This window comes from Astatotilapia calliptera, chromosome 20 (genome assembly GCF_964374335.1).
Source record: "Astatotilapia calliptera chromosome 20, fAstCal68.1, whole genome shotgun sequence".
NCBI lineage: Eukaryota > Metazoa > Chordata > Actinopteri > Cichliformes > Cichlidae > Astatotilapia > Astatotilapia calliptera.
The window spans coordinates 15,315,686-15,334,687 of record NC_137441.1 but is presented as its reverse complement, the minus strand read 5'-3'; the positions used below and the strand labels follow the sequence as shown (position 1 = coordinate 15,334,687).

At 38.9% G+C, this 19,002-nt stretch overlaps 1 protein-coding gene across 1 annotated transcript in view; it reads left to right on the top strand.

Moving 5' to 3' along the window:
• Nucleotides 1-110: 110 nt before the first annotated feature.
• b4galt5 (UDP-Gal:betaGlcNAc beta 1,4- galactosyltransferase, polypeptide 5) overlaps nucleotides 111-19,002 on the top strand; it is a 31,352-nt gene continuing 12,460 nt past the window's right edge. Inside the window, exon 1 of the mRNA XM_026153846.2 lies at nucleotides 111-607. Within this exon, the coding sequence (XP_026009631.1) occupies nucleotides 502-607 (106 nt within the window). The 5' untranslated portion in view covers nucleotides 111-501. The remainder of the gene's footprint in view (nucleotides 608-19,002) is intronic.

The window sequence follows — 19,002 nt, the reverse complement described above, 5'->3', positions numbered from 1 at the left end:
TTTGCTAGGCCCGAGCTGAGCTGTTGTGAACGCCCACTTCAGCTACTGCTGCTTTTTTTTTTTTTTTTTTTTTTGCGGAGGGACAGCTCCATTCATAGGGCTGGGCAGGCGAGGCAAGGCAAAACGCAGGAGCGGCAACACCATCGGCGACTAGTGTGAAACCCAGATGATGGTCTCACACTAAGTGTATCAGGCCAGTTCAAAGCGTGCTGCCGTTATCAGACCTTTCTTCATTGGACCCGCAGCGAACCTAAACCAAAAACAGTAATGGAATTTAAGTGCATTTCCTGAAAATTGGTGGTCCTATACTCGCCCTGCCGCGGAAATAGACGGACTTCCTAGACGCCTGGCTCATCGCTGCCGCAGCCCTACCACTCCACTCGGCTCATTTAACCCACACAGCCACCGGACTACTGGCTCTGGCATCTGGATACATCGAAAAGGATCTGCCATTGTTTTAGAAACGCGAACGTGCCTGTGTGTGCTTCTGTTGCCTGTATAATGCCGACACATTTGCGGTTCCGGAGAAGGTCATTCCTTGGGCTTTTATTCCTTTTTACGCTGTCCACCTCGGCACTGTATTTCATCTACTCCGCCCCCGGAATCGGTAAGTCAAGTCAAATTGATGAATTTATTCCAAAAATTGTAGGTGATGAAGATGTAGTGAGGTTGTTTGTATGGGCTGTTAGGTCATGTGTGACAGCTTGGCTGAGAAAAGACGTTGCCATGCGCCTGTACTCATCTTCCAATCTATGATGATGATGATGGCCATCTGGGTTGCTGGAGCTCAGACTATAATATCCATGTACCTGGACACTATAATAATAGTATTACTGATGAGCGTGTCTATTATATTCATCCCGATGTTAGCAGGCCTAACGGCTATGATTATATTGCTCATCGTATCGTCAGGGACCACAGAAAAAAATGTGATATTTTGGCCCTCATCTCAGATACCCTGATGTCACTGATAGACTTATCAACGCCGAGTCATATTAATTTTACAGTTCTTTCTCTCTTTTTTTGATATACTTTATGAATCTTGGATACATGAGCCTTAATGACATCTGCGGTGTCAACCTGAGCATAGGGATCACTTACAAGCGAGTCATTCCTAGATCATATGCCGCCTGTTAGTCACATGCAATTGTGTAATATCACATGTCCTGAATACCTCCTATAATTAATTCATTAACGTTTCCCATCATCTCCACCCTTCTCTTCTTCTTTTACTCTCTGTGTGCCTTACTGAGTGTGTGTGTGGACATCCCCGTCACCTCAGCATCTGGCACATCCTTATTTTAGGGCCTTGTAGCTTCAGCCGTGGCCCATTCATCCTATCAGCCTGGATAACTAGGCATGCTATTTTGGACTAACACCAGCTACCTAATTTTAGTTAATTCTTTCGCGCTTACCTTGATGTACACTTAATTAAATTTGGACTTTTACCTCCGCTTACAGTAAGTTTCCACTAATTAGCTTTAAGAACATTGACAAACCTTAATATCACCCAATAAAATATGGACCTTGCCAACAATTGTTCCTTTAGCTGGACTGACAGATATGGTAAGAAGCATTTATTGTCACTGTTTACAGGGTGCAGTGAAATTGCAGGTGCTCTGACAGTGACATTACAAAACACATGCATGCATCCATCCATACATAGGCTATGCCCAATCATACACACGATCATTTTCAGCCTGTCACAAAACCATATAGCATAAGGGGATAAAAAAACAAAACAGAAAAGGCAGGCTAAAATACAACGTTTTTTTGTAAATGAGGAGCAAAATCGTGGCTTTGAATATTATTCTATATTTAGACAAGGAGAAGAGGAAAGTAAACAGACATTTTTGAGGAAGTCAAGACTGCAGTTAAAAGTGCTTAAAAGTTAGAAATACTTTGATGCTTGGCTATTTACTGACTGGATGTCCTGTTTGGACTAACTGTGCTGGTAGTTAAAGCCAGGCTCTCTTAAAGCATAGTAACTGCTTGGTTTAGTTCTATTCTTAGATGTCACAAATCATCAATCTGAGCCAAAATAAACCAAGAGATTGTTTGTCTGAAGAACAGCTTCTTTCCTTTCTTTTCTCCATGTTTGAATAAAATCGCAAGACAATTAGTTTTTCTACCCTCCCACCACCACCACCACCACCACCACAAAAAAGAGGATGGCATAGAATGTAGTGGACTTTTGTCTTTGCTTATTATAAGTTTCCACTAATTAGCTTTAAGAACATTGACAAACCTTAATATCACCCAATAAAATATGGACCTTGCCAACAATTGTTCCTTTAGCTGGATTTTAAAACGCTGACTGATATGATAAGAAGCATTTATTGTCACTGTTTACAGGGTGCAGTGAAATTGACGACATCGATATTCGCCTAATAAAATATGGACTTTGCCTCCAATTTGTTCCACTAATTGGATTTATGGACGGTGAGAGAGATGTCACTGCTCACAGGGTTGCAGCAACATTACAAAACACATTGTTGCGTATGTATGGATACATGCAGTCATGCGCATGATCACTTTCACAAAACTATACAGCCGAAGAAAAGAAAAAACAGTCAAGACAGGATGACATGAGGCGTTTGCATGTTTAATGTGTAAATAAGGAGCAACAGCATGGCTATGCATACATAGATAATTTCCATATGATACAGAATTATTTGTTTTTTTTTCTTCTCGTTTGACTAAAATAGAAAGACAAGCTAAGCTGTAGTGCCTCTTCACCTCACTGTACAATACCTTGTGCAATACTTTTTGTAAATAGTCAATGGTGCAATAGACCTCAATACTTGAAATGTGCAATTCACTTGTATTTTTATATTTATTCCTATTTATTCTATTTATCCCCTTCGTATATTTTATTTATATTTGTCTCTGTATTTATATGTGTGTGTGTGTGTGTGTGTGTGTGTGTATATATATATATATATATATATATATATATATATATATATATATATATATATATATATATATATATATATATATATATATATAATATTCTGTAACTGTAACTTCTGTCGGTGCTGTGCTTTTTGGAAATCGAATTTCCCAGAGGAACCCACCCGAGGGATTAATAAAGTTCTATCTTATCTTATCTTATCTTATCTTATCTTATCTTAATTCCACTACCAACACTACCGCCAACATTACAACCAGCACAAAAAAAAGATGACATAGAATTCATGTGATCCAACTGTAGCCTTTCTAAAACATCAAAGAAAAAGCTTTTACTTCTTCCTCATCTAAATGGATATTGATCTATTCACGCTTTTTAGAAGCTTTGGACAACTTAATCAATAATCAAATCAATTCTCATATGGAGAAAACATTGCTGACAGGAATAGCCTGTGTTGGGTCTGAGTAACAGAGACCAATGATTTCTCTAAATGTGAAAATCCTTCATTTAGTTGACTATTTTCCAGCTCGAGCATTGATGGTGTCTGGTAACTGACAGAGAGCTGCACATGCCTGTATTCATCTTCCTAGGTGTCAGCTATTGTGTGGCTGTAATGGTCACATGGATTAATGGGGTTTGGTTTAGAAACAGAACAAGAACCAGAAGCGCCAGTCTATTAATTATAGATGGTAACCAGGAAAACAAGGCAGCTTTGCTGCTGTTACTAAAAGCCTCACTTTAGTCTTTTACACTTGGGGAGCCTGGGTGAGCTCTGGCAGCAGACCTTAACTGAAGGTTTGTCGATAGTGCTTAAAAAGGGAGTGGTTTTGTTCTTTATTTTTAATCATATGTTGTGATCTTTTACCTTTTACTCACTGGCAGTGTTATTGATTCAGAGACATACGGAGAAGTTTCACATTCTGTGGTCAGTGATGCATCAGTGAGCTTACACATAAGTATAAATTGAACATCTGAAACAATGACACAATGATACAGTTCGAATGAAGTTTCCCCAACAGAATGCATCATTTTGAATGGCTTTAATCTCTTGGACCTACGTGCCTACCTAAAATAAGTTGATAATAATATGATACAGACAAGTTTGAATGATAAATCAGCAATCAGACATACAAAATGCTGTTACCTGGTGTGTATACTCTGAGTATTAAAAACTGTCGGGTTGACATTTTAATGTTAGTGTTGATCTGATAAACTGTGACCACACTCTCCACATTGTAGTCTGAACTTCCCTTAGCTTTGACCACATTTTAAAGATTTGAACAGTGAAAATGCAGTTCTCAGAATGTTTTTCTGTGAGACGGCTGCTACATTCTACACAAATAATCCAAGAAAATACTTAGGAGTACCTTTACTTTTGCAGTTGTTTTCTCCCAGCATGCAATGTGCGTTTAATAAGTTAAACAACAAAATCCTGTACCATTAAGCAACACGTATGACCATCTTTCCACCCCTTGATAAATGTATGAAATACATCATTTTGGGCTGCCACACATTTTAATGTGAACTGAAAAGTAAATCAGAATAGTTCAGAGTATAGACAGGAAATTTCACAATTAAAAAGGGCAAGAGGGTTAGGAGGGGAAATGGAGAGGGGAGGATGAAAGAGCTGAACTGAGCTCCTTTCCTTCTGCTGGTTTGCACATTGGGGAACCCATCCAGAGCACCTGAACAGGGCTTCCTATGATACTCAGGTGGCTTTAGTGCACCATGCCCCAATTTCACAGCTTACTCTCTCTCTCTTTGTGCACTTTCTCCCTCCCTCAGTTTCTCTGTCTGCATGTACTCATATGCACTGATACCACATCCTCTATGTTGTCCCTGACCACGGATGCTGACTGACGCAAACTGGGGATGCAGGGCACAGCTGGGCCCGATAGAAGCAGTTTATTTAATTAAAACATGTGAGGATCCCACTGGAGCGAGCGCTAGGGAAGACACAGCCTCTATTTATAGGTTTGAACACCGACGCGCACACACACCTCCATATCCAGGGAGAGCAAGGAAGACAAGAAACCAGGTGCCTCTCTTTGACACTGGAGACCCTGTTTACCCTTCCATCAATATGGAAAAGTGCAGGCGAAACTCCTTATGTAATGACATTTCCATTTTACCTTGTACCTGATTCAAATCTAGGTGTGCCCTTATGATAGTACACACCTTGACAGTGTGTGTCATTCATGTTTTTTTTATAATGTAATAATAAGGTATACTTTATTGATCCCCGTAGGGAAATTACTCCTCTGCATTTAACCCATTCATCCAGTGAAGCAGTGGGCAGCCACCAATACAGCGCCCGGGGAGCAGTGTGTAGGGACGGTACCTTGCTCAGGGGTACCTCAGGGTAGCCGTTCAGTGGAGTTGAACCCCCGATCATAGGGCAACCACTCTACCTACTGAGCTATTCCTGCCCCTGCAATTTTTAAATTGACTACTACAAAGCAAACACGCACTCAAGCTATGTGGTTACCACACATTCTCTCGGCTGCACAAGAAATATTTGTCTTGCCCTAACTAAGTATTTAGAATTTCTAAATGTAGACTGTCAAATCTAATTTGAATTTGCTAAAATAATCTATAAAAAATATGTTTTTTTGTTTTCTTTTGTTTTTTGTTGTTTTTTAGCAATATCTGCAGGATTAATCTTTTCTTTCACAGAAACATGCTTCGCAAATCATAAAAGGTTTCTTTTTAAAAACTCGTAGAAACTCATAAAAGAAGTCATGAATTAGGTGTGAATCTTGAATCATATCTTTTGCAATGTAATGACATCAGTCAAGCAATTTCTTATCTTGTGCTAATGAAAACCATAACTTTCATTTGCAAAACACATTTTAGCATATTTGAATTTCAGCATATTGGTAGTTTATGGCTACACATTTAAATGATGTAACATGTGGCGTTTTGTGTGTTTAAAAACGTATATATTTATTGCTATAGAATTATTCCCAGTGAATGTCAGTGGAAATGTAATAAAAAAAAATCTATTTCTTGTAGCTTATTTTCTTACAATAGATCACCACTTGCAGAATGCATTTGCAGTTGATAATCTAACTTCAATCGCAATGTCATCCTTGATCGCTTTGCAGTAGTACTATAAATGGCCTGCAAATGGCCTGCATTTGTATAGCGCTTTTCTAGTCCCTAAGGACCCCAAAGCGCTTTACACTACATTCAGTCATTCACCCATTCACACACACATTCACACACTGGCGACTATAGTATGATAAATAAATGCTGATGGCATTCTCCCCACCCTGTCTCAAGAAATTACTTGCAGAAGGACCACCTTCTGAATTTTTGCTTGGCATTGTGCCCTTTCATCACTTTACGGGCAGAGCCATCAGGGTAGTTCTATGTTGTCATGCTGCTTGCAGTGTGTTTCTGAGAAAGCTGTTTTCCCAGAGCAGTTTCCATTTCCTCTGGCCACGCCCACTATGTGTTGCAAGTGCAAACTTGTATGATTCACTTATATGCATCTATTTGTTTGTGCAGCCACTTATAGCCTGGAAAAGTTTCCAACTTAAGTTTCTACCTTACTTCGGGATCATTTGAATCCTAATTTGAGTAAAAAATTACTTCTGAGGTGGGAAGGTTTACGGGAGGAAGATTCTTATAATGATAAGACAGATAATATTTTTAAATTTGCAGTTTGGAATTTCTAGGGAAACCCACATTAGGTCTGCATAGTACATGTTTGTAACAACAACAACATGTTCAAATGCAGCCCTGTTACTCTAGTCTGAATGGGGTAAATCATTAATTTTGTCAAGGTGCATTACACTTTAGTTCATTATGCTTAATGGATTTGTTAAATCGGTACTTTGACTAAGAACAAACAGGCAATTGATGAGCATTTTAAGTACCACTAGAAGAATTAAAATCCAAATAAGTACTAGTTGTAGTAAAACTGCCTCTGTTAAGTCTTGTATTGTTGGTGTTTATACTCAGAGTTTAAAAGCATGGCTGATGGTAACCACAGAACTAAAAATTGGCTGTACTCCAGTAGAGATCCACTTGTAATAATAACAGTGTCTGTGCACTGCAGTGTTAAGTGAGTGTGTATGTGCGTGTGTATTTAAGTGCAAGTGAGTAGAGTTGTCTGTGGAAAATGCGGCCTGTTGTGTGTCATAATACTTGGAGCCCATTTGTGCTTGATGGGTTGGTTACTTCTGTGCTGATGCTGGTGTCTCAATGTTAATGCCTGTGCTTCTCTGGCACTCTTAAAGCAATTTATCCTGGTCCTAGAGGCCCAATGTAGTACTATTCTTACTCCCTCTAACACCCTCCTGCTACATGAAGTTGCTGGAATTAGCCAGCAACCTCAGGCTAATTTCCAGAAGCTAGAGAGAGCCAGGGTGAAATATTAACTGTGTGCCAAGCTGCCTCAGGTGGGTTTCATTGTGAATAGACAAGCGTGCTGAATAGGGATTAATTATGTAGCTTTAACTTTTGTGACTCTCTTTAGACAGTTGCAAATGGATGTCTCTGATTTAATAGTAAGTAGAAAACTGTATGAAATCTAAACACACACAAAGTTGAATGCCTGAGAGTCCAGACACTAAAATTCCTCTACTTTGGTGTTTGACATTTTCACTGCAGTTGCCATGGTTCCCTCAGGACTTGTTCCCATCCAGGACTGACTAGTTTTTAATGTCACAGGAACCAAAGAGACATGCCATCCTGCTTCCCATGATGGTCTGTATGATGACAAATCCTCATTGATACAGCCATTATAGTAATTTGGGATTTTTGATAGAGACATCTCTTTTGGATTGAGATTGTATAGATAGGACCTCTCAGTAAACTTCAATAGAACTAGTATAAATAAAACAAAGTAACCCTGATGGGTCAGAAGAGCGCTTGCCTCAATATTTCAATAAACACATATAAATTTTGTTTATTTTCATATGTGTAAATGCATGTGCAGAGATAAAGGACATGTGACTTAAAACTCTGCCACTGCAGGAAGCAGTAAACAAGATTAAATTGATTAAACTGTAAGCGCAGTGTATCCTGATACATGTTTATTGTGTGATATTCTTTACATGGCATGTTTGAGTGAAGTTTTCAAAATATAATAAATATAAATATATTGACAATCAGTGTCCAGCCTACTACTGGTCATTCCTGATCTTTCTAATTTCCTTTATCGATAAATACAACTTTTACATACGGGTTGCTGACAGTAGTGTGAAAATACCAGTCATCAGTTCCAGATATGTCACCAGATATTCTACTAAGATATTCATGTACACCTCTCTAGGACTTACAGAGAGTAGGCAAAGTAGAGTAACTAGTGAAGTAGAGTAATGGTTTGGTAGAAATTGATGATTATTAACTGGCACAACCTACCTGAGTATTGTTGTTGTTGTTGTTGTTGTTGTTGTTGTTGTTGTTGTTGCTCTTTTATGAACACAGAGCTAGCATCATCTAATGACTGCTATCAGCACGAGAACAGTTATGTATGCTTAAAACGCATTTTTATTTACTGGCTTTTAATACAGCATGAGAGTTATTTGTTAATTCATATTTGGTGTTTGCTATCAGTACTCTAAGTTAATTTATTAGGTATGTTGTATTCTTGTACAGCACTTTGGTCAACGCTCCTGTTGTAATTAAATGCGCTATAAATAATAATGTACAATGTAATGTAATGTACTCATTTAATTTTAGACAGGTTGCCTAAATGTGAGAATGAGTTCCCTGTAATCAAATAACCAACTGGAAGGGATAGCTCAATAGGTAGAGTGGTGGCCCCGTGACCGGAAGGTCCGGAGTTCGAATCCACTGAATGGCTACCCTGAGGTATCCTTGAGGTAGGTACCGTCCCTACACACTGCTCCCCGGGCGCCCATTTATGCAGAGAGGAATTTTCCCACAGGGATCAATAAAGTATACATTTATTTTATTTGTTTATCACTAGATCTCGATCCAAAAGAGCGTGTTTGGGATGTGGGGGAACAAAAGATTAGTAACTTGAAGGCGCTGCCCACAGATCTGCAACATCTGTGTAGTGCTATCATGTCAATGTGGATCAGAATCTCAGAGGAATGGTTAAAAGCACTTTGATTTTGATAGAGGCCACAAAGAATAAAGGTGAGGGTCTATTTGGTAGTAGTAGAGAGAATCTAATACTGAAGTGAAAAGTGCTGAACAGTTCACTTAATCTCAGCAGTGTTGGTTTAATAAATTATGATAAAGAATCTAAACTCTTAAACTCTGATTTACTCAAATTTAAAATGTCCTTCTCATTTTATTTTATTGGTTTGTTCTTGGTTTTTTTTTACTTGTAGCTTCTTTGAGATACAAGTAGGGCATAGCATGCACAGTCATATGCTCAATCATTTTTCTGTAAAATGACTCCTTAGCTGCCTGGATATTTGATCAACAGATAGCTAGTGGAGGTCAGTGTTGGTATACCACTGCTTACACCTTGATTATAGTCTGTTATGGACACGGACAGCTAGAGACAGTACAGCAGAGTAGTCATTCCTCTTAAACCTTGATTATACTCTGTTGCGGACAGTTGGAGACAGACACAGAAAGTAGTCGTTCCTGATATTCTTCTTTAATGTCTGGGACTGCATCTGGGACACATGCACAGTTGATGTATTGTAATGTAAAATCCCTGGGGTGGAGTTCAAGCATTCTCAAAAAATTAGCAGGCGCATGTCCGTACGGACCTTCGCACTCAGTGTATGATGACGAAGTTTCAGTTGCTCAGACCCTAACGGACTCGCAGAAACAAGAAAGTATAATTAAGGCCTTAGCTGGAGGGCAGTGAGTTATTTTAGAGGCTTACTGAGGGTCTTGTGTTGGGGCACTAATCATTTATGTAACCTAATCATCTGGGGGAGAATCCCAGTCTTTGTTGACCTGGTCTGAGCCTCCCTTTGTTTTTGAGACGGTTACCGTGGTTACTTTTGGTCAAATGTTTGAGGGCAGTCAAACATGCTGGTGAGGCATAATCCAAATGCACACAGTGTGGTGATGAGTGACGCACTGCTGATTCTAGGGGATCATTATTGCAGGGACAGCATTGGTTTTAAACTTTGCTCACAAAAGCCATTTACTGAAAGCAAATATTCGCTGTCTAAGCTTTACATGAAAACATAGTGGAAATTCCAGTTTTGTTTCACGGAGACATTAAACTGTAAAGTTTTGCTCATCTACCATTATTTGCTTTAAGCATATTCCATTTGGACTAGTTTCTATACCTTGACACAAAAATAAAGGTGAGGTAAAAGTAATGATAGAGTCACAGCAAGCTGTCCAGTTCTATCCTTAAAAAGTAGTTCTGCTTCATGCTGTGGGTGCTCTTGGCCACAACAGATTACTGGATTCAGTGGCTGCGTGTAATTATTGGAAAAATCTGCTTACTTTTGCTAAATGAATCACCTGACTGACACATGACACTGACAAATGCTTGTGTCATATAAGTGTACATGAAAATGTCTGCCAGTATGAAGTGAACCAGAACTATATTTATTAGGGGGATTTAACCGTCAAGATTCCAATTCATTCACTTCATGCGCAATCTGAAAATTTATGATAAAATAATGAAATTGTATATTGTCAAAGGACAGCTTCACATCATGTCATACAAAACCACATTTCTGGCCATTACTCAATACCTTAAAGCAGGGACTGAAAAGTAGGGAAAGGTGTAAAGGCAAGGCAAGTTTATTTGTATAGCATAATTCAACAACAAGGTGGTTCAAAGTGCTTTACAGAGACATTAGAAACAAAAACAAATAAAAAGCATGATTTAAAATTATAGCTGCAGTGTTCAGTAATATTGTTTGCTACTTGGATTTTGGAGTGATTTGCATTTTAACAATAAAAAGTTGTAATGATTTTAGAGATAAACCATTTCATCTTTTTCCTGTTCGGGTATCTGTTTATATCAAATAACAGTCCAGTAACAGTATTAAATTATTAAGCTGTTTTCCTCGTTGTGAGATCTTGGAGTCATCTTTCACATGTAAGGCAACACAAGGCTCAGCTTAAACACTGCTTTTCTATCTTTAGAAGATAAACATAATTCATACATAAATATAAATGTAATGAATTGGTATTTCTTGGTTAAATAACCCATTTTATCAAAGGTGATAAAATTCTCTTTTAATTTTTAATATTATTATTATATTTATTATTATTATTATCATTACCGGTATTATTATTAAAATGAAAAAATGCCTCAGCATTAATCATCTGTTTAATCTGCTGTCAGTGCAAAGTGAGTCAGTACAGCTGCACCTGTTTGTCTGTTTATCCAGCACCACTTCCTTCTTCCCCATTCATTTGGCTCAGACACGGGAACAGTAGGGGAAATACAAAAAATTTAGTTTTTTTTTATCTTTGCAGGGTTCCATCTGAACAATGAAATGTTCTCATGAAGTTAAGTAGAAATGCATGGCTGAGTAAAGAGAATTGTTTTTTTTTCCATGTGCATCATTTGCATTAAAACAGAAGCACTATTATTCTCATGAAATATTAAATGTATCAAATGCAGCTCCAAAGCCTTAGCAGTTTTTTTAATGTTAGCTAATTAATGCATACATACACATTCATGCAGTATAAAATAGCACATACATTATTTATTCCATATTATTATCTTGGAATATCATCTCATATGTTTTCCAAAATCATTACACAGTTTATGTTGCAGTTAAGCAAATAGAGTTTTTAATTTAGCATTGATGTGATTAACCATAATATCGAAGAGTGTCTCAAATGTGGGCATTGAAACCTCGGTGCTGTGCACAGTTTATGTATTTTGAAGGATTTCAAATGGTAGCTCTAGCGTGCCTTGTAGATAGTTGAATGTGTATATCACGAGGAAAGGTTGCGTTATTCTGCATCTTGTTCCACTATATGTCACTACTACTATTGTGCAGCGTGCAGCATTTGCTTGTCGCTCTGGCCCATTGCTCAGTCAACAGGAGTAACCTCCAGCTGTGAAGAGACTTCAGCTTTGTGGAGGGGGAGATTGGTAGGAAAATATCAAGCAGCAGGAAATGTGCAGTACAGTGTATGTTTGGGGGTTGGGGTCCATGTGTACCTGTCTGTGCATGTCCTTTGTTTGCCCATTATTCAGAGCCACTGCAATAACACAGGAATGCATTGGACAACCGCCAAATATAAAAGCAGGAGGAAAGGGGTGAGATGAAGCTGTGGGTGTACTTGAGGAATGAAGCAATGCCCTGTCTTAGCAACACTGCAACTGTCTTGCATATTGTGACTTGACAAGAGTTGAAGAGCAGTTTTTTCGTCATACAGATCGGAAGGGCAGTTGGTTCTACCAAGGTTAGATGTGCAAAATAAGTAAACTCTACAATTTCAGATTTTGTGAAATGAAGAGGCAAGAAAGGAAGTTGCAGGTCGGGTTAGCTGGTGAAATACAAGAGAAAAACAGAAACATCTGGCAAAAGACCAAAAGCTACGTGAGAAGGACCCAGTCATGTTGAGCTGGTTTAATGATCTGCATAGTTGTATTTGGCAGGAACTGCTTTGTTGTTCACAAAACAGGCACTTGAGATATTATTGGCATACTACAGTAGAAAAAAAGTGTAGGAGAAAGGAGGAGAAGGGCGCTCTCCAACTGGCAGCAGACTTGCTTCAGAGGGCTAACAGCAACTGGAAATAAAACATGCTCTAAAATGATAAAACTTAGATTTTTATTGCTCTGAGTCCTGGCACTTAAACTTCAGTCTGAATGCTGAATATTCCATTTTGTTATGCTGGGAATTACATAAAGAAATTCTGTAAACTGGCCTGGCCTACAGTATATATTTGTTATTTTTAATGAAGTCGTGCTTTTAATAGTTGTGCATCCTTATTATTATTATTTTTTATTTAGGCATCGAGCAGTTCTGAAACACTATAAAACTGTAAACTGTGACTCTTAAACGTCATAGAAATCCACCTATAGTTGGGCACAGGCTTCCCTGTAGCTAGCAATGAAGTCACCAATTTACTTTAGAGCTAAAAATAAAACTGCCTATCAGGAGAACCAGAACATTTCCTGGTGGCTCTAGGGTTTTCTGCACGAACAGTCAGCTTGTCCAGCAATAATAAAACAGCTTTCAGAATCCCGGCATCAGGCAGACTTTCTCACTTTTGTTGCAGTTGTGCGCCTGTTAGATAAACAAGGAGCTGAATTTGTTGTAAAGCTTTATAAACCAGAGGAGGGCTGCAGATTCGAGGTGATTATTCTCAAGATGTTTATCACTACAAGCAGTGCAGTTCATGTGGGTACACTTAACACTTTAATACTTAAAAAAAGTATGTTTATTAAACCGTGCAACAAGCAATGGTTTGTTTATTTGTTGTTTTTTAATGGAGGCTGTTAAGTACTGTCATCAACGGCAGCAGATGACTCTCTGGTATAACATTAGTTAAAATACACATGAGCTCTTTATTTCCTTTTTGTAACTGATCTGAAGAGGAACCATAGGTTTTCCTTCACGTCTCACTTCTCAGTACTTTCATTGTTCCTCATGTCATGTTGCCACCCTGTGATCACACACCCAGTCATTTCTTTCATTCTGATCTGAACTCTTTTCGGACAAAATCTTGGACCATTTATAAACAAACATTTCCCATAGTCATGATTGAGTGAACAAACTGAGAAACAACCTTCCGTTTCATCCTGCCTGCTCTTATCACTTACAAAAAATGTCCCATTAGGGTGAGAACGGGAGCGCGCTAGTAAGGGAGAATCTCTCTCCATCTTGAGCTAACATCCATATATATCAACAATCTGTCCATCTCACTCTTTTCCTCTCTCATAGTCCTTCCTTTAGATCTGTTTTCCAGTATTTGCCAGCAGCAGGGTGAAAACAAGGGGTCCTGGCACCACTGTGTCGTTTATGTAATTCTCACTGCCACTTCTGGTCCCCCATGCTTCTCTGCCATGTAGTGGCTCAGCAGACATAACGAGTCGGGGGGGGGTCAGATATGCAGACAAAAAGGCTGATATGAGCATGTTCACAGACACACACACACACACACACACACACACACACACACACACACACACACACACACACACACACACATCCATACATTTGGGAGAGCAGAACAGATGGAGGGACAGAATGGCTAGTGCAAAACCAATAATGAACTCAAACTGCACCTCATGTTGTCCCTGCTGGCATGTGTTAGTGTATACTGTGTCTGAGCATGATTACATTATGTGGCTTTTTTTTTTTTTTTAAATAGATAGACATGATTTTTCCATTACAGTTACACTTTATGTACAGTCAATTCCTGCATCTATAAAATATTCTATTCTACATTTCATACATATAATATAGCATGCCTGTTTCCTGCAGTCTTTCAAGAAGTGTGTTTCTTCTTCCAGCCACAAAGTTTCAGGCATTTATGTCCCCTCCATCTTTGCAAATTGCTGGTTAGTTTCTTTAGCACAAACAGAGCTGACACTAAACAGATATGAGATGTTTTGCAAACTTTGGGATACAACAGGCATTTCCAAAGAGTGGTTCTAAAGCCCCAGTAATGTTCACATATCATGTCTTAATCCAAAAATGCTACATCCAAAATGTCCAAGTTAAAAAAAACACTGTTTGCATGACCCACCTTATATCCATTTTCAGAATTATAGTGATCGTATAAATATAGTTGGTGACTAAAGAGGGAAGTTCAAAGCAACCTTAGAACCTAGCGGTCAAGAATGAGGCAGTTTCTGTAAGAAGGTTTGAGTTTCAAGCAATAGTCCTCTCACATCAAACATTCACATTTAAAGCTCTTTAAATTCGAGTTCCTTTTTAAAACTGGTGTTTTCCCCATTTTTACTCTGCTTCCTGTGGTCACAGTCATTGAGCACATGAATCATTGATCAGTATTCACCTCCAATTTTAGATCAATAAAAAACAAAATATAATGGTAAAGATTTTGCTAGAGGGTATAAATCCACTCTTACATCTAGTCTCTGTAGGTATTCCCATTTGTTTTTATCTGAAAAAACTGAATGTAGGATTTATGTTTCTCGTATGCTCATATCTGCTCATAATGCTGGGCTTACACTGTGTGATTTTTTTCAGTTGCGCGATTCAGCTCCTGCTCAAACTGTACGATTGACTCGCAGGGGTTAGAAGTTCATAGGTCACGATGCAGGATGCACTGCTTTCACTTCTGATGCAAGTCACACACAGTATGAAACTGATATTTTCACTGACAGTAACAGTGGCATAACAAAAGAGTAGTTTACTTTTCCAGACGTCCCTCCATAGCAGGCATTTACCACCAGCAGAGACATTGTGGATGGGGAGGCAACATTTCAGAGATACTGCGAATAACAATGATTGATTGAATTCAGTTGTCTCAAGAGGAGGTTAGAAGCTTTTAGAAGGCAAGGGGGTGGTTCCCACGTCCCTAGAAAGTGGGCACACAGCCATGAACATAAGTACTGACGTCATTTAATTTACGGTAAAAGAGTACTGATCTTGTGAAAAAGAAGAAGGAAAAAAAAGGCGTGGGGTGCACTAAGAATGTAGACTTTAAGGCATTTTTCTTTTTTTGGGAGCAGGTCTGCATTCCTGTGCACGTGACGAGCATTCTGGTCAGTGCACGCATGATGGTTTTCCTGTAATTTTATTTTTATACACAGCGCTATTTGGAGTTAGTCTAGATGTAATGTGAAACAGACTGTGTGTGTGTGTGTGTGTGTGTGTGTGTGTGTGTGTGTGTGTGCGCGCGCGCGCATGCTCACCAGTGTGTCATGCGCGTGTGTGTGTGTGCAGGGGAGCTGTAAGTTTAGTGGAAGCTTCCTGATCTAGTTATGACGAAGTGTAATGTAGCCGTAACTAGCACAGCTGGCATTCCCTTTGTTCTTGCTGGTATGTTTCAGATTCTCTGAGCAAAATCACATTTTCATTTGCACAGTTGGTCAGATAAAAAACGAAAAAGATTGACCATTATTACTCTCTCTAACTTGCTTCTAATCCCTTTTTCCTGCCCTGGTGTCATGCATTAAGGAGATTGTCCAGACCCTGACAGCCGGATAGACTCTTGAGTGCAATAACAAGTCATAAATGAGTGAATGCGAGAGCCTGGTTTGCTAACTGTGAATATGACAAACCCAAGAAACAGACAGACACTGAACAAACAGAAAAATCTATCATATCCTTCCTGCCTCTATTACTACTAATAAAAATATTTAGCCAAAGTAACCAAAGTAAAGCACAGCAAAGACCCTTGGAGAATAATTGCACACTGCTGCTTGCGTAACCTGAAGTTAACCATGATAACAACAACATAAATGTCATTGTAAGCACAACTGTTATAGAGACAGTACTTAATCAGTAAGTCAAACAATTATAAGTACCAGAGCTGTGCAGGCATGTTTTGGAGCACTTCACTGAGGCGTGGCTCAGCTGGTAAAAAAACAAAGTTTGCCGTTGCTTTACAACCTTTGTGCAACTCTGAAATGCCCCATCAACAACTCATTAGTTACAAAAGCACATTCAGTGTGTGTGTTTGTGTGTACATGTTTAGGCATCTTTGTAATGACAGAAATTTGGTATGCCACTATAGTTGTGGGGACGAGCAGTGACTTATGGGGACAAAATGCCAGTCCACACGGGTTTGAAGACATTTTTGAGACTCAAAATGTGGTTTTAGTCAGTTTGTCTGTATTATTAATGATAAAACAATAAAAGCAATACTGTGTGCAGGAAGCACCTGTCTTGATGTTTGATGTTCGCACAGGCGTATTTGAAAAACTGTAATTGGAATTACAGATGGGGCTAATAAGGAGTTTGTTTCGTGAGACAATTATGTCCACCGTTTGGTGTTTGAATTTCTGTTTTGGGTTTTTTTTTGTTTCATGGTTTTTGGTTTTGGTTTTTGTTTTGGGTTTTTTTTTTTTTTGGGGGGGGGGGGGGGGGTCACACCTATCAATGGGTAAAGGGAGGGGGAGGATGTAGAATGTTCTCTGTGGTAACACGGCATTGTTCATTTCACATGTGCGTGCATTTGCATGGGTTCACTGACTGAGGCATGGCTGTGGGTGGTGAGTGTCAATCCACTGTAGTTTATGTATTTCTCACCATCATTTGCAAACAGTCCAACAAGGTGATAACAAGTGTGTCCCTTCAGATAATATCCAGTTTGTGTTTAAAAAGGTCAAGTTACACATCACCATGTGCAAATCCCAAACCTTTATCAGTTGATCAATGCACTCAAGTTACAATAGTTGTTCCAGTTCATTGTGAGGGATTTTGTGTTTTTGCTTAGAGTATTCGCCCATTTTCCTTACCGTGAGGTATTCAAATGAAACTGTGTAGAAAACACTCTAACAATACAAACGCTCTCCTAATCCACTTTTAAAGTCAATTAATATGTGTGAATAATATGATGAATTTGTGAACATAGTGTTTTCTTGGCGTGGCTCTGTAGGTGTCAGTGATATACAGCGGCATTAAAATGAACATTTTGAAAGTGACTATGGTGCATACATGCAGAAAGCTTTTCTGGTCTGAGGTAAGAAAAAAAAATGCCTTTCAGCTCTTATCGCCTAGCTAGCAGAACAGGAGAAATCACCTCCCACTGCTGAGCTGTATCAGTGTGCAGTTAATTGCCTTTTTAGAGAAAAAACAAAGGGGTATGTGCGTGTGTTTACTTTTTTTTTTAGTTCTTTCCATTTTCTTTTTCGATTAACCTCTCTTGCACTACAATATGGTGCAGGGTCGGTGCCTGGAATTGTCCCCATAACCCTGCAATCCATCATTCAGCTCATTTGCTTAAAATGAAAGCAACAAACGGAATTGACAGAAAGTGATACAAACCACATTACACAGAGACGGCAGCACAACTAGATGAAGAGGGAGATAGAGGAAATGACAGATAAGTGGGAGTGATATGGAGAAAGAGACAAGGATAGGTGGGCTGTGCTTGGCGTGACGGCTGGATGTTCTCTGAGAGCTATAGAAGACAAGGTCATTCAAGGTTGCCTGTCGTGCTTGATGGGTTACAGTGAGTGGTGCTGATGGGATGAAGAGCTGGAAGGGTTTGGCTGGGGAGGGGGTCCTACGTGTCCCCATGTCTCATTTATATAGTTGTATATGCCGACACTGACACACTGACAAAGCTCTGTGGTGATACATGCCTCCTCTGTCCTGATATGTCCAGTGTTAATGGCTTTGTGTTGTAACCTGCTATGTTAGTTTCCTCTAAAGCCAAGGTCTCTCATGGCTATTGCATTTGTCACAGTTTATAACCTTGCTTACCTCACCGTAAACCATTAATCCAGCCTCTAGAGTGCATGTTAGATGCTACATGGCTGTGTTTTAGTTTGTAATTTCAGTCAACCTGACCCTCTTTTTTATTTATTCATATATGTATATATATATTTTACACCAAAGAAAAGACTTCTTAGCTTTGCTTTAATCTTCATATGCTGCTGTTTGGTACAGTATGATAGGGTAGTTAATATATAATACACTCACGGTAAAATGAAAGTACACCCTTTTTCAATTCACCTCTTTCAGGTTCTTAAATATCAGGGTATAATGATAATCTGGTACTCAACAGGTCTCTAAATGGCACATATTTACTGCTTCCATAGAAATTAGGAGGGTAAGTACTATCCCATTGCCAGTCTTCCCAGGAGTGAACAGATACCCAGGAAATTCATCCAAAGAGCTGGCCATGCAATGTTCCGAGAAAATGAAAAAAAACAAAAACCCAGGAACAATATCTCAGATTCTAAAGGCATCAGTTGGCTTGTAAATGCTAGTTAAAGTTCACGAAGAGTACATTGATATTTCTTTAGTCTTGTTCTGACTTGGACAGGTTGCATGGGAAAGATATTCTTTCTAAGTTCAAAGAATAATATGGCAGTATGGCTTAGGTTTACAAAGGACGTTTTTCCAGAAAGAAGTCTTATGACTTGTGGAAAAACATCCTTTGGACACATGAGACCAAAGTGAGGATGTTTGGCTTTAATGCACAGCAACACATTTAGTGAAAGCTAAACACAGCATGTCAACACTAACACCTCATATTAAATGTCAAGCATGGTGGAGGAGGGGTAATGGTTT